The 16,009-nt window shown below is 46.3% G+C and overlaps 1 protein-coding gene across 1 annotated transcript in view; it reads right to left on the bottom strand.

The window, feature by feature from the left end:
- Positions 1–16,009, bottom strand: part of LRMDA (leucine rich melanocyte differentiation associated) — a 1,186,567-nt gene that overhangs the window by 1,170,287 nt on the left and 271 nt on the right. Inside the window, exon 2 of the mRNA XM_060406709.1 lies at positions 9,157–9,257. Coding sequence (XP_060262692.1) covers positions 9,157–9,257 — 101 coding nt within the window. The remainder of the gene's footprint in view (positions 1–9,156; positions 9,258–16,009) is intronic.

Below are 16,009 nucleotides of genomic sequence, written 5' to 3'. Positions count from 1 at the left end.
ACCCAAGAGACTGCAAAATTGGGTTCTGTATAAACTCAGAGAGGAGCTTAAGGGAGGTGGTGCAAAGGTGGGGGGCACATAGCTAATCCCCATAATGATGGGTCTGGAGGAGGAGGTGTCTTTTTCTTTAAACTCTAAAAGGAAACCTGAGCATGTGTGTATGTCTCTCCCTCGTTTAAAGTCCTGAGCGGCCTTGTGCTGCAGCACTGATGAGGGTGAGAGTGCAAAGGCGAAGAGAAAGCAGCTGGGACAGAAGAGAGCTTTTATGGGGAAAGTCTCGGCCAGGGAGCATTTGTAGTTATCACATCCCTGCAACTAAACACAGACACCCAGCAAAAAAGCGCAATCGCTCCCCTTTCATCATAAAGGGGCAGGAACAGCTGAAATCACCAACACGGCAGTCCCTGTGTGCATGCAAGTGAGTGCAAGTCCAAGTGCGCACGCAGGCGTGCACGTGTACACACACACACACACACACATACACACACACACACACACACACACCCCACCCCTTCTTTTCCCTCCAGAACCAAAAGTCATGCACACAGCCATCTGTCTCAAGGTTCTTCATCCTGAGGCTGCGACAGCAGAGCCACGGCAAATGCTGAGCCGCTTCTCCCCCTGAGAGTGGCCGTGGCCGTCTAAGGCACACCCAGGGTTGAGGGGAGGTGGAGGCGATAAAGGGGATGAGGTCTCGGAACCCTCAACTCCCAGCCGACCCAGGCCTCACAAGGTCTTTGTACATCAGGAAGGCTTGGGAGAAACTGGAGCGAGAAGGAAATGTGACAGACAGAGCTCTAAGGCTTCTTTGGGCTCCAACCTGGAGCTGTAGGAGCCATTCTGATCCTGCTACTGTGAATTTTATAGGTCATTTGTAATTTTAAAAAACAAACCCCCCTCCAGGGGGGGGAAATGACTGCTCATCTTCAAAGAAAACACTGATTTAAATCATGAGGAACAATCTAGAATAACTGTAAAGCTGAAGTCAAACCACAGGAGCCATTTAATCCCAGCTCTCCCATTTAACCATCAGTGCGGTCTGAGGGAGATTTTCTTTATCTGGGCCTCAGTGGCTCCATATGGAAAAGGCTGGTGGAAAGACTGAATGAGCTGACACCCAGTAGGTGTTCTGCCCAGCCTTACTTGGCATGTAGCAAGTACTCCATGACACCAGTTCTGTGTTAATAAGAAAATAAACATGATGACTGGTATCACTTATTTGGTCCCTTGTCCCTGGACTCCTTTGCACAACCTAGCAAGTCACCTCTGGGTACTTATCTACAGGGCTGCTTTCTCTCATGAAGCTCTCTCTGACAGGACTCAAAGGTCCTCCTCGACGCAGTGCAGCTGGCATGGCAACGGGAAGGCTCTTTGGTCCAAAGCTGTCTTACTTTGGCCTCACCCAAAGTAAGGTGAGGCCTTACTCCAGGCCTCACCCACTAAATGCTCACCCCATCAATGCGATAGAACCTCATGGTTTAGAAGATGCAAGACCAGTGAGTAGAGAGTCTGAAAGGGTTAAGCTCACCTGTCTCTCCCCACACCTATTCCCTCAAATCACCACTGCCCCCAACAGCCACCCTGACAGCACAGAGCAGCATCACCACATGCATAACGATGACCTCAGAGGAGAGCAAGGCAGAGGGAGGAGGGAGCAGCAGGCAGGGCCCAAGCTCCAAACAGCTTAGGGAGAGAAACTTTACAAGAAAGCAAACCCAAGATTCTGGGTTTCTGGTCCCAGTGGTTAAGATGCCACACTTTCAGAGCAGGGGGTACAGATTCGATCCCTTGTCTGGGAACCAAGACCCCACATGCCACAACGTGAGGTTAAAAAAAATAAGAAAAAAATAAAAATAAACCCAAGATTCTGAAGGAGTTAAATGGGCGAGATGAGAAATAAAAGGCTTTCACTTAAAATGTCTAGGAATTTCTCATCCTGGAGGCAGCCCTGTAGGAAATACGGAGACAAGGTTTACGAAAGCCCTTTCTAAACCACACTGCAAGTCATAGTTGCATGGAGCAGCACCATCTCTAAGAAAGCTGAACCTCGGGAAAGCCCCACGTCCTCTCAGACAACTCTCACCAATTGCCCACCACTTCCCCACCTTGGGCTTATACTCTATGGCTCAATACCCCCATTTTCTGGCCAATGGGTGGAAATCTGCAAAGTCAGGACATTTTGTGGGGAGAGAGGCAGGAAAGTACCATATAAACCTCTTTTGCAGTGGCCTGCTACCCACTCCCCTCACCATCTTCCCTCCCTCCCTGTTTTACTTGAAGCTGTTTTTGGTAATAACACAGTCACAAAGGGCTTCCCCGCTGGCTCAGAGAGTAAACAATCTGCCTGCAGTGCAAGAGACACAGGAGATGCAGGTTCGATCCCTGGTTTGGGAAGATCCCCTGGAGGAAGATACGGCAACCCACTCCAGTATTCTTGCCTGAAAAATCCCATGGACAGACGCACCTGGCAGGCTGCTGTCCTAAGGGTCACAAAGAGTTGGACACAACTGAGCAACTAAGCATGTACGCACAGTCACAAAGGTCACTTCAGAAAGTGCCGTAAGTCAAGGAAATAGGAGTCTTGCTACTGAGACATTAAGTATTACCTGCCAGCTCATCTTCCACTTCACCTTTTGACTGTATGTCCGGCTGGTAGTTAGAGACACTAGACTGGCCGATGATATTTTTAGAACCAAAAAAAAAAAAAAAAAAAAGGCAGGAGCCGGGGGTTACTTTTCATAGCATTGCCTAGCTCAGAGAGAACACGGCTTCTAATATGTAGACTCTGCCTCCTTTAATCACTCAAGGCTTATCAAGACCCTAGAACTATTGTGAAAATTCACCAACAGTTTCTCTTACTAAACCCTATCTGTCCCATCATCATCTCTTCCTCTCAACTCTCACCAACAAGAGCTCTGTTGCCACCCCCACTCCAATATCAGTGAGCTCCCCAAGTAAGACCACTATATTTGGGTTTTCAAAACAAATATGAACAAGGCCCTTGATGGCAAAGAAATGGTTTGATGAAGACCCAATACTAACAGAACATGCCCTTTGAGCTGTTCTCCTAAGAGTCTAGGCAGGGAACTCTCCCTTACTCATTCCTACTGTAATTTGAACACAGGAATGCTTCTAGTTGGGAATGATGAAAAATGTGTGTAAGATAAAGTGGGTTTAGCCTATGCAATGTCAGACAGTTGGCAAACCCAGGTATTTGTACCAGTTAGAAGAGGCTAGGCTACGCTGTATTAAATTTTCTGTCTTACGACACAAATTTCTCATTTACAATCTATGTCCAACATAGATCAGCAATGGATTCTGGCCATTTATGGTCAGAACCCAAGACTGACAATCATAGCAAGCAGAAGAGAAAGTTGCAAATTATGTGCTGGCTCTTAAAGTTTCTGCCCATTGGTCATACCAAAGGGTACAAAGGTGTGCAAACATACCACATGCAGAAAGAGGAAATCTTGAATGTTTGTGAGGAATCCCAGTGACTATCAGAGAGTGAACTGGCCCTGATGGATAGTCAAGGGTGGGTTTTTAGCTTCTCTAGTGCCATGTTTGAGAACTAACCGTGGCTACGCTTACTTAAGACCTATTATTTGTGTTAAGCACTTTATACACAGTTGGCTTCCCTGCTAACTCAGATGGTAAATAATCTGCCTACAGTGCAGGAGACCCAGGTTCAATCCCTGGGTCAGGAAAATCCCCTGGAGAAGGGAATGGCTACCCACTCCAGTATTCTTGCCTGGAGAATTCCACGGACAGAGGAGCCAGGCGGCTACAGTCCATAGGTCGCAAAGACTCGGACATGACTGAGTGACTAAACCGCCACTTTATACAGTTACACATTCAATATTTTTGTAACTAGCCCAAGGGCAGTTAAACAACTAGTGAAAGACAGTCATAAGATTTCAGGACAGGATGGTCTGAGCACAAAGCCTTGGTTCTTTTCATTACACTGCCCATTTTCCCAACTGGGAAGCAAGCTAACAGGCCCAGTGCTGCCCAGCTGTTAGTAACCAGGCATCGATGCGGTGGTGTGTTCATCCTCAAAGCTCTGACAGTGCACCCAGTGTCCACCGCTCTGCCTGGTGGGAAGAACAGAGCCACAGTTTTACTGGAGCTGCCCAGCTCCCCAGTCATCACTGTCATCCTTGACAAAGTCAGAGAAGCAGCAAGCTCTCACCTAAGACATCTCCTAAGCAACTCTCCCGTCCAGTACATTTACCAGAGGGATGCTAAATAAGATGCAACTGCCAATCATTTTTAAAATGTAAGCTTCCTGTTTCCATAGATCAATTAAGCCCTCTCAATTTCACTGTCATATTGACACAGGTGTGTTTATCATTGTGTGCCGTGGGAACTCTGCTCTGCCCACTGTATTCACAAGCTCAGTGGGCAACCTACTCAGGGCCCATGGGAGAGAGAAATGGGCCACCAGAGAGAATACTGTCCTTTCCCAGTCCAGGGAGAACCAAGATGAAAACTGCAACATACTATTACCAAGTTCTCTTTTCCTTGATCAAGGAACCAGACTGGTGATGGCAGAGGATTCTCTGTATTGATCAGAGAAGTAAAAGGAAAAAACAAACAAACAAACAAAAAAGAGTTAAAGGAAGAGTTTGGGACAACGGATATTCAAATATTCCTGGTAGCATAGATTGGTATCACTTCTCAGGGGCAACTTGCCATCTGCATCAAGGCCTTCTAACTATTCTGTCCCCAGGAATTTGCCCCAAACAACTAATCAGAGATATTCATCAGTGAGTATCACAAGGCAATTTATAAGAGAGATTTTATAACAGTAAAAATCTGGAAACAATTTAAATGTCCAACAATAAGAAATAAGAATTAGAAGGACTGATGCTGAAATTGAAGCTCCAGTACTTTGGCCACTTGATGTGAAGAACTGACTCATTGGAAAAGACCCTGATGCCGGGAAAGATTGAAGGTGGGAGGAAAAAGGGACGACAGAGGATGAGATGGTTGGATGGCATCACCGACTCAATGGACATGAGTTTGAGCAAGCTCCGGGACTTGGTGATGGACAGGGAAGCCTGGTGAGCTGCAGTCCATGGGGTCACAAACAGTCGGACACAACTGAGCGACTGAAGTGAAGAAATAAGAAACCATTAAAACATGTAATGCAGTATTTATTGAGATGGGAATATGCTTCCAACACAGTGTAAGCAACAGCATCATTTTAAAGATATTTGGCATCAGGAAACACCCAAGACAATAAAATGTTAACAATGGAGCTTCCTGGGTGGTAAGATTATCAGTGAAAATTTGAAAGAGGGTTTCTGTCATACCCTTCTGGTTTTCCCAAGATTTCTATACTGATCACGGTTTTATTATTTAGCAGATTGTCTTCAAAAAATAAAATCTAAAGTACACTCTCATGTAGCTATAAACACTGGATGGATACATGATCATTAACGCATCCAAGTGCAAGGGACACAACACACTCCTCTTGGCTGTTACCTAATAAGCTTCCTAAACCCTCTGTGGCCATTACAGGGGAGATGGCAGGACCCTACCTGCCCCTAGGAATTGTGTCCAGAGAGCTGGTCCCAGTTCATTGTCTTTGTGGCTCACCTGGGTTTCATCCAGTCATAACAGGAAGGATGAGATCCGAGTTGAGAGAGTAGGTATATCTGAGTCTTTTAAGGAAGCCAGGAATTTTATTTGGACCTTTGTCTTGCTTCTCTTTCCAACCTGTCAGGGAACATACTGGGTCCAGGGACTTTTATCCTCCCAGGACAGAGTCACAGAAGCAAGACAGCCTCAGTTTCCAAGACTTTTTGCATAGAGAAGTAACCAGTCTACTACTGTACAACCCAATCGAGGGAGGGATGGATTCACAGCTAATGCAGGAGAGAAGATCCTGAGGTGTAATGGAAAGAAAAAATAATGTTTCAGAGCTTATAAATCCATAACCACCCTCCCCTCCAGCATGAATGGGTAGCCATAGAGCAAATCAGCAGAAACTTTCATGAACGAAATGAACAATGATGATGGTGAATGGCTTTGAATTAACAGCAAGACAACAGAGAAGGATGTCCTGATCGTGAGTGGTTAACTGAAGCCTAGTGCCTCTCTTTTAACTAACATCTTGGCAAGAAGTAATACAAATCTAGCCCCACAAGAAATTCTCATGTTAGTATATGCATGGACTAACTCTGGAGGATGACAAAACTACCAGTAGTTACCAGTGCAGGTGGGAACCAGGAAGCAAAGGACATATATGTAAGGGAGAGTTTCTTTTCATTCGTTACAGGTTTGTTCCTTCTAAAAATTATGTCATGTGTACTAGTAAATATTTTTAAATGAATAAGCAGAACTCCTTGCCTAAAAACAAGCTTCAGTCTAAAGCACAAACAGATTGCAGCTGATTCTGTGATTTATAGGAGTAGCAAAATTTGTATTAGGGGCTATGGCTCTATTTGAGGCAACACCCTGACATGACTCTCTGGATGAGATAAGGAAGCCTGCAGAGATGTCCTGTAAGAAGCGGGGTGATTCTTCCAAACATAACAAAGTGAGAAGAATTTTGTGTTTCTGAGGGTAGCGCTGGAAAGATGATCAGGAACATGGAAAGCAGAGAAAGTGGCTGGGAAAGAGGGGCACCTGGTCACATGCAGGAGACCTGATCCTGAGGAGAGGAACAGCCAGGGAGAAACTCCCCAGGGCAAGGGAGTACCCAGAAGACTTCAGGAAGAACACTATGCCAGCATGCAAAATTACCTCCCTGCCTCTCCCAGTACACTTTGAACTGGCATAATACACAGTAATGCTGTACTGAGCTTCAAGGGAGATGAAGGGGGTGTCGAGAATGGGACCAGATAGGCTGCCAAGAGGGAGAACAGAAGACAGAGCAGAGAGTTAGAATCACGAGCTACAGTAAATCCAGGTGCAGAGCAAATATAGGGTGATATGCTCCCCGCCAAATCCCATGGAAATGACAAGACAGGGCTGGGAAGAAACCTTTTACAAAAGGTGGGACAGGGATCCGCAGTATTTCCTCTGGATATGACAATCCCCTCAGCCTGGTAGGAATCACATTCCCACTTGTGTGGTAGGTAAGTTCATGATCTTTCTCTTCCCTTCTCCCTTTCTCTCCCCAAAGAGGAATTAGATAAGCATCTCAATCATCTTTGAATTTTTATCCAACTGAAGGCAAAGGACGTGTGTAAGCTTACATCTTCCTCTAACACCCAAGAGAAACAGTGCCACCTCCCCTTGCCCCCAAGTTAGGTAAATAAAACCATCAAAGATGAGTCAATCTCACTATAACCACATCAAGTCAGAGGTACTCTTCTGCATTCTGGTCTGTAACTCCTTCCAGCTTACCCAAGTCCTAATATAAACCCTTCCATGAGACCTCACTCCTCCATGGCTCATCCCTGCCCCAACCCAGCTACAACTCACACACTGACCACAGCACAAGCAAGAACAGGTTCCTGATCAGATCATTCCTCAAACTCGACACTTACAAAAACTCTTCTCCTCTCAACAAAAAGTTAACAAAAGTCTTAATTCCTTTTTCTTTTTCTGAACCAACCTCCTTCTCACAAAATTTTCCTGCCTCCAGGCCCAATCATTTCCTATGATAAATCCTTAAAGATCCAGCCTCTCAGAGCCAAGAACCTCTTCTCAGAGAGGCAGGGCCCCATAATGTGACAAAGACGGCCCTGTTTCCTCAGACCTGACAGCCCAGTCCCATGACCTGTGACTGCTCATACCCGTCCCAGGGCCCAGCCTCCTCAAACCCACATCCGGGCTCCCAGCAGCAAGGCAGCCACTGCCTGAGTCAAGAGCCCCAAACACCCAGAGGCCGTCACACGGGAAGAACCTTCTGCCCCAGCCTACTCTAGGGAGCTGCGTAAGGTGCACACGTGACTCAGGCACCATCAGTTGAGACTGTATTCTGTCCCCTTCTTGGGTAGGGACCAAAAACCATCCTTCATTTGTTCAGAGTCAGAGTTTATTTGGCACCCTCTCACCACTCTGTATTACTCTGTGAATTTTCCATTTCCACGTCTTCTCAGAAGCCCACAAACCTCTTGAGAGTCAGGGAGCACACTGCGCCCACTCCCTTCCAACACAATTCCCTGGATGCCCCTCCTGTACAGACGATGCATCTCAGCACAGCTGTGAGCTCCTAAGCACCAGCCCATGAAGCTCTGCTGGCTTTGCTTGAAGTCCATTCCACCCTCTGGTGCCTTAAAGCCCCAAGCTTTGTCCATGTTCTCTAGAATCTGTAATGCCCGAGTGTCCTGCCTTGGAGAGAAGAGACTCCACACTGTGGAAGAAGTAAAGTACCGGAGCCCTGGGGTGGGACTCCAGCTCCTCCTTCTCCTTCCACCTGGAGACAGTCTGTTCTACCAGAGGACAGCACAGCTCTCAAGGAGACATTTGGGAAAAAGCTCTGCGTGGAGCCATCTCCTTAGGAAAAGCCACCACCCGGATCCCTGCCAATTTATCCCACTGATAGCTGCTTTCCAAGAACCTCCCAGCTCCCTCCCTCGAGTCCCCAAACCAGTCACAATTCAGAACCTTTTAGGAAGAAATAACTGTTTTCTCCATTGGAATAATATAGACAATCACACTTACCTTCTCTGCCAAGTCTGGAACAGTTGTTTGAGCTTCCCTCCCACCTACCCCATGCCAACAGCATTGGAATTACTTTGAAATACCATCTGGGAGAAATCATCATCACAAATATTTAAAGTTTCAATTCATAAAAAGGCAAAGAAAAAAAAAAAGAACAACACAGACACTCTACCTTGGATTCAGCAAATCTTTGCGCAATGGGGTCATCCACAAAACCATCCCTAAATGCCCCCAACTCACCTGCTGGTTCTCTCTCTCTTCCTCTCCATGAGTTTTCTAATATGACGCACGGGCATCAGGGAGGAAGGACAAGAACAAAGTGACACTGACGGCCCCTCATAGGGACACATGTGAGCCAGAGGACACTCACACTCACTGTTTTGTGGATGCAAGAAGGGAGCCAGAGGACCTCGTGAAGCAGAGTCACACCTTTGGGGTCCCTTTGGAAACCTGGGCTGTCTGGCTTTTATCTGCAGGCCTTCACCACGGGGCCTCGGTCTCCCAGGCCTGGTCTGTCTCATGAAGGTTACATACCTCAGAAGGTTAAAGCTCAGATCAAGCCTCTTTGCAAAGTGTCCACAGTCCCTGCCGAGGTGCTCTGGGATCTCTCTGCAGTCCTGGCCTATGTAGGACACCTGGAAATAAAAATGGAACAGAAACAATGTGGCCAACGGAAATCACCCAGCTGCTCACAGCCCTGCCACTGATCCAATGATTGCTTCCGCAACTTGAAACGCGCTCCTCACACAAGGCGGCCCCATTTGTGGCTGTTTCCCTGATCAAGTCAGCTTTGGGACTTGGCTTCAGGGACTCTGCCAACAGCTCCCCTTTCTTGGTACACTTAGCACGATGGAGACTAATCCCCGCACGAGGGAAATTGGACTGAAATTGGCCGGATTCAGATGTCCAAAAAAAAAAAACCCCAACGTCAGAGCATGCTGATATAATCACAGCAATCAGCCTCCCACTCAGGGGCCTTCCCAACAGCTGCCCCTCCGCTCTCCTGCTCCCTCGCCTCGGTGCCCCCTCCCCCAAATACCCTGTTATGCACATTACCTCAGGAAAGACACAGCAGATGCACTTACCAGCATTCAACCTGCAGGGTGCTGGAACAAATAGGGCTGGACAAGAAAACCTCCCCAGACCGCCAACCCCATCCTATTACCACCATGTATAAAACATCCTCCGAACTCTGAACAGAGCCGACTCGAAGGTGACAGGGCAACAACGGGTGGCCAGAGCTTCCAAGATTGTCCTCCAGGGAGCCCCTGGCAATCAACCCCATTCTGCTGGCAGAGGTGTTCCCTTACGCATTCTTTCACTTACTTTTATTATTATTATTTACCTAGTGTATGCCAAAATATTAGGAGGCTGAACTGAAATTTGATCCCAAAATTTCTGACTGGGAGGTCAGAGGGCTTTCTCACTGCTCCAAGCACTGAGTTTTTGAAACCTATGTTTCCAGGTAGCAGTGAAGGCAGGACTGGCAACTAATTCCAAAACCAGTAAGACAAACCAGTGACCAGAGAGCAGCGGGCCACAATACATGATGCCTTCCCACAAAAGGAGCCCATCCTCAACTGCTCAGTAGAAATTCCAGCCCATTACAAGGCTACAGCCTTGATCCTTTTCGCCTTGCAAAACTTCGCTCTTCCACATACAGACAAGACGTCCTGGAATGAGAGGTGTCCTAGGGGGTGAAGGGGTTGTGATTCCTAATTGAGAATAAGAATATGGCGGCCATCTTGCATCTTCAGTATTAGGTTAAAACGGTTAAAATTAGGTTATGAATTACTGATACTCTGACCATCACAGAACTATACAGCTGTACTTTCATATGGCTCCACCTGTGAAACAGGTCACCCTGCACCCTGGCACCTTCAATTTCTCAAGTCATCTCTCAACCCTTTCCTATCCAATGGGGACCAGTTGCTGACAATATAATATCCTGTGTTCACTACCCTTCAGTAACTTCATTACTGGAAGATATAAAATGGGGAGAAAAGACAGGAAAAAAATAGCTGATTCCAACAAAATAATTTTGACCCAGGAAGATACAGACTAAAAACTAAAGGGCTGTAAGTTCAATATGGTAATCTCTCCCCTCTCTACGTAAGATCCACCTCTCTTCTCGTGTAACAAATTAAGTTCTGCTTCCAAGCAGAGATAAAGGATTCTCCAGAGAGACTGGAGAATCTAGGGACTTCACTCAGCTGCTCACCATTAGCAGCTGCTTCTGCATTATATGTTCACACTTACCCCTAGGCCCATGGTGCTCACCTGAAAACCTATCCCTTTTACCCACCTTGTACATATCAAAATCATTCAAGACCTCCATTATATATGCAGCAGAGAGGCTGAGCTTTCAGTGTGGAAACTGAGTTCTTTCCTCATGGGTTACAAAGGATTAAATTTAGCAGAGACTCAGTCAAAATCCCTCATGCTTTATATGAGGAAACTAAGACTCCAGAGGCCTGCCCTGCATAATACATCTTCTTAAGGAGAGTCTGGACCACATTCTGCACCAGGAATAAGGACATCCAACACGGAGGCCATGGAATTCTTAAATATGCACATGACAATGTAGATATTCTTGATCAACAAATGCCAGCTATCTATCATCATGTTTTGGCTTCAAAATGAGTCTTCCTAGCTGAAAATTCTAGAACTACTTCATGATGCTGTGTCGAAGGTCCCAGAAGAGCGTTAGAGCCTGCAGAAAGAGGAATATTTGCTCCCTTTTATCTTCTGTAGAATTCCACTACAGAGCAAACAAACATTAAGGAGAGTCACCACCATGAAGCATTCAACCACTCACAGCATGTCTGACAAAACTTCCATTAGCTTCTTTTATTCCACGATCTTAACATCACAGAGCGTCCCCAGTGGCTCAGCAGTAAAGAATCCCGCCTGCCAAGCAGGAGACATGGGTTTGATCCCTGGGTCAGGAAAAGGAGATGGCAACCCACTCCAGTATTCTTGCCTGGGAAATAAAAGGAGCCTGGCAGGCTACAATCCATGGGGTCGCAGAAGAATTGGAAATAACTGAGAGACTAAACAACAACATTACAGTATCCCAGGAGAACTAAACAAATCACAACTCGCTCCTGTTTCACAGAGATGAAGACCAAGTCTCCAAAGTTTACTAAGAACACCAACTTGATAAGCCATGTATATGTTTGGACCACCCTCATAGTAAATTGGAAGCTTTTTGAGATGGGAGTTAAGTCAACCATGCTGAAGGGTTCAAATTGGCTGGAAAAGGCTTAAAAGCAGCAAGCAGTCACTGCCAGGCACGGCAAATAACACTCATAATGAGAGGAGAGACTTATTTAAGAAGTGCTCCTGAGTGGAAGACATCACATCTCAGGATGTCAGGAGACTTCTTGAAGCATAGGACCATCTAACATAAAACAGGAAACTAGAAGAACCAGAACAAAAATAGCCTGTGTCTTCACCAAACAAGAGAAGGGATGTAGAGGTTAACAGATTTAAATGCCACCGAAGCAAGAGCCCACCCAAAATGAGAAGGCACTGCGTTTAGTCAATTATCTTGATTTTGAGTGAAATGAACAAAGTTTCATACTTTTAGTTTGACATATGTATGTAATATGTACCAAGTACGTAATACATATGTCATATATACATAATACATATGTACTATGTACCCCCAAGACTTCGACCATGTGGAATTACAATAGAAAAGGACACCATTATCAGGGAAATAAAAACATATCAAGTTCAAGACCCCCACAGAGAGGAACACCAGAAAGAAAAATAATATCTTGGCAGGATCTCCACATGTACACACACTCAGCTCCTCTGAGCAGAAGCTGCAGAAAATTACCAAACTGCAAGACACAGGTTTCTCTTTGCAGTCGAGATAGTCTGGCTCACAGATTTTGGGGATGGGGGGAGTGTTGTCAGTAGTCAGACTGAAAGGAGGTTATTTCAGGATGCCTGCCCCCACTTGGAGGTGAGGCATCCTTAATTTTAGATTTGCAGTACTAGAAGCTCCATGAATGGAAAGAACTCTGGTCATGAATCGACATCCCTGTGCTGCTACTTAACTAGCTGCATTACCGTGGATGGGTCACAATCTCATAGACTCTGTTTCCTCTTCTATAAACTAGTTAAACACTGCTGCTGCTGCTGCTAAGTCGCTTCAGTCGTGTCCGACTCTGTGCGACCCCATAGACGGCAGCCCACCAGGCTCCGCCGTCCCTGGGATTCTCCAGGCAAGCACACTGGGGTGGGTTGCCATTTCCTTCTACAATACATGAAAGTGGAAAGTGCAAGTGAAGTCGCTCAGTCGCGACCCCATGGACTGCAGCCCACTAGGCTCCTCCGTCCATGGGATTTTCCAGGCAAGAGTACTGGAGTGGGTTGCCATTGCTAACCACCCCCAAAAGGTGTTAAGAATAATGTAACAACTCATATTTATTAAAAGCCTCCCAACTGGCTCTTAACTAGTCAGTTCAGTTCAGTCATTCAGTTGTGTCTGACTCTTTGCGACCCCATGAACCACAGCACGCCAGGCCTCCCTGTCCATCACCAACTCCTGTAGTCCACCCAAACCCATGTTCATCGAGTCAATGATGCCATCCAACCATCTCATCCTCTGTCATCCCCTTCTCCTCCTGCCCTCAATCTTTCCCAGCATCAGGGTCTTTTCAAATAAGTCAGTTCTCCACATCAGGTGGCCAAAGTATTGGAGTTTCAGCTTCAACATCAGTCCTTCCAATGAACACCCAGCACTGATCTCCTTTAGGATGGACTGGTTGGATTTCCTTGCAGTCCAAGGGACTCTCAAGAGTCTTCTCCAACACCACAGTTCAAAAGCATCAATTCTTCGGCACTCAGCTTTTTTTATAGTCCAACTCTCACATCCATACATGACCGCTGGAAAAACCACAGCCCTGACTAGACGGACCTTTGTTCACAAAGTAGTGTCTACTTTTTAACATGCTGTCTAGGCTGGCCATAACTTTCCTTCCAAGGAGTAAATGTCTTTTAATTTCATGGCTGCAATCACCATCTGCAGTGATTTTAGAGCCCTGAAAAATACAGTCTGACACTGTTTCCACTATTTTCCCATCTATTTCCCATGAAGTGATGGGACCGGATGGCATGATCTTAGTTTTCTGAATGTTGAGGTTTAGGCCAACTTTTTCTCTCTCCTCTTTTACTTTCATTAAGAGGCTCTTTAGTTCTTCACTTTCTACCATAAGGGTGGTGTCATCTGCATATCTGAGGTTATTGATACTTTAACTAGTCAATCCTCATTAAATAAGCCTATGAGTCACATTTTATCCTCATTTTATTTATGTTACAGGAATGAAATGTTAACATATTTAAAGCCCACAGCCTTGTCCTTGGCACCTTGTGGCCACTAGGTAGGTAGTGAATCACACCAGTGTCCCTGTGGAAGGGGTTTTTTATTCCCATGTCTCTCCGGTATGAGATCTCAGTATCCCAATGCCAAGTCTGCATTTATGTCTGCAATTGTATTAATGCCATTACTATAACTGTCCTAAGCTGGTGGAGAAGGAAGACTGAGGCCTTCGTGCTGAATAGAAATGATGCATTCATGCCAACAGAAGGCCAAATGGAGTCAGATCCATGTTGAAACACTGTACAGAGAAAAGCGCAGGGAGGACAGCAACATCCCCAAGCATGTGGTGTTTCAGGTTTGTGCAACTCCTAAAACCCAGGGCCACAGCCGCCAGGCCACAGCAGCATCGAAAGCAGTGACCGGGTTTCAGCAAACATCATCCATTTCATTGTTTATTTTAATTTTATGGGTGTTATGGTTTTCGTTTTTACACTTAAGCCATCCCTTCTGGGGGGGTTATGGCTCTCTAAATATGAACTTAGAAAAAGTTTTATCTGGTTTTATGATTGTATACTTAAGCAATATTGAAATAAAAACAGTTAACAGTGTGGGCTCATGGGAAGTGGGTTTCCTCCCCCCACCCTTTTAGAAGGATCCCAAGTTTGAGAAGGACCATGTGATACACATTCAAGGTGCTACATCTTATAATGGCTACAAAGGGCAGAGCGTTAAAAAGACCTGAAGCCCTGAGCCACCACTCAGGTCCACTGACCCTGCAGGTTTAGAATACAGGGCACCTATGGCACAAGGGCATTTCCCCCAACTTGCCTGCTCAGCTCTTGCCCTGGCAGCTCCATTTGTTTAGAACAGTACCCAAGGGCCCAAAATGCCTCATTCATAGGTCACTGCCCTTGGGCTGTTTGGGATGGGCTAAAATCAAGGGGCTCAAGAGAAAGAAAAAAAAAAAAATGAGCTTTGGAAATAGAGGATGAGAAAGGGAGGCATAGGATGGTTGGCAGGCCCATGTCAAGTCTTCCGTGAAGCTGGAAGCAGCTACGCCGAGACTCCTGGCTCTGAAATGCAGAGACCTAGGTTCGGAGGGCCAGGGACCTGGCTTGGGCAGAGGCCCTCTCCTCTAGTCCTTCCCTCTGCAGCCTTATTAACTCCCAGAAAGTCCCTTTCCCATGCCAGCTAAATAAGACACTTCATTTTAACCTCTTTCCCAGGCTAGTACCTCCCTGGCCTGCTAACTCTTGAACTCTAAGAAGGGAGAAACATTCCCTAAGCCCAAAGTAATCTCAAAATCTAATTGTGCCTGACACTACCTGCCTCAAGCAATCCAAGGGGAGAGCTGCAAAACCTCAGAACCATTTCTCTAGGGCATCTGGGAAAAGCAGGGGAGCAGGAGGGCCGGATCAATCAGAGCTTATAAGGGACACCTGGCTTCTCCAGCAAGTAAAAGGCACCTGGCCCCCCAGTAGTTGAGTCCAACCCTCCAGCAATGACTAAAAACAACTAAAGCGTCTCTACAGGGCTGACAGCAAGTAAAGCTGGGTGTCTATCACCCCAGGTGGAAACTAGAGTGTTGCCATCCCCAAGGACGCCCGTTAAACTCAGGTGCCGAAATAAAACTGGAGCACCGTGGCCTTCTACCGGTGTTTGATAACAGGTCTAGGGTTAGGAACAGGAGCAAGTCTGCAGCAAAGCCCTGCAACCCAGCGCCTGCACGGTCGCATCGTGATCCTCACTGTGTCTTTCAGAGGCTCCTATCTCCGTCGGCGGGAAGAAGAAAAAGAAAACTCTAAAACTACTATTTCTATTTTACAACTGCATTGGTGTAAAGACATACATATTAAAACGTTTTGTTTTTTTTCCCTTCTGATTATGAAAGAAATTACAACTTTTTTGTGGACTCGAAAAAGTACCGTGGGTTTGGAGAGGTGCCCACTCCACCTGACGGAGAGGTCCGCAGGCTGGCCTCTGGTCACTGAGCGCTGGGGTTGGAGGGTCCAGGCGACCTGAGGGTCTTCCCGCCCTCTCCTCCCGCGCTGG

This window comes from Ovis aries, chromosome 25 (assembly GCF_016772045.2).
Source record: "Ovis aries strain OAR_USU_Benz2616 breed Rambouillet chromosome 25, ARS-UI_Ramb_v3.0, whole genome shotgun sequence".
Lineage (NCBI taxonomy): Eukaryota > Metazoa > Chordata > Mammalia > Artiodactyla > Bovidae > Ovis > Ovis aries.
This window is presented reverse-complemented; position numbering and strand designations above follow the sequence as displayed.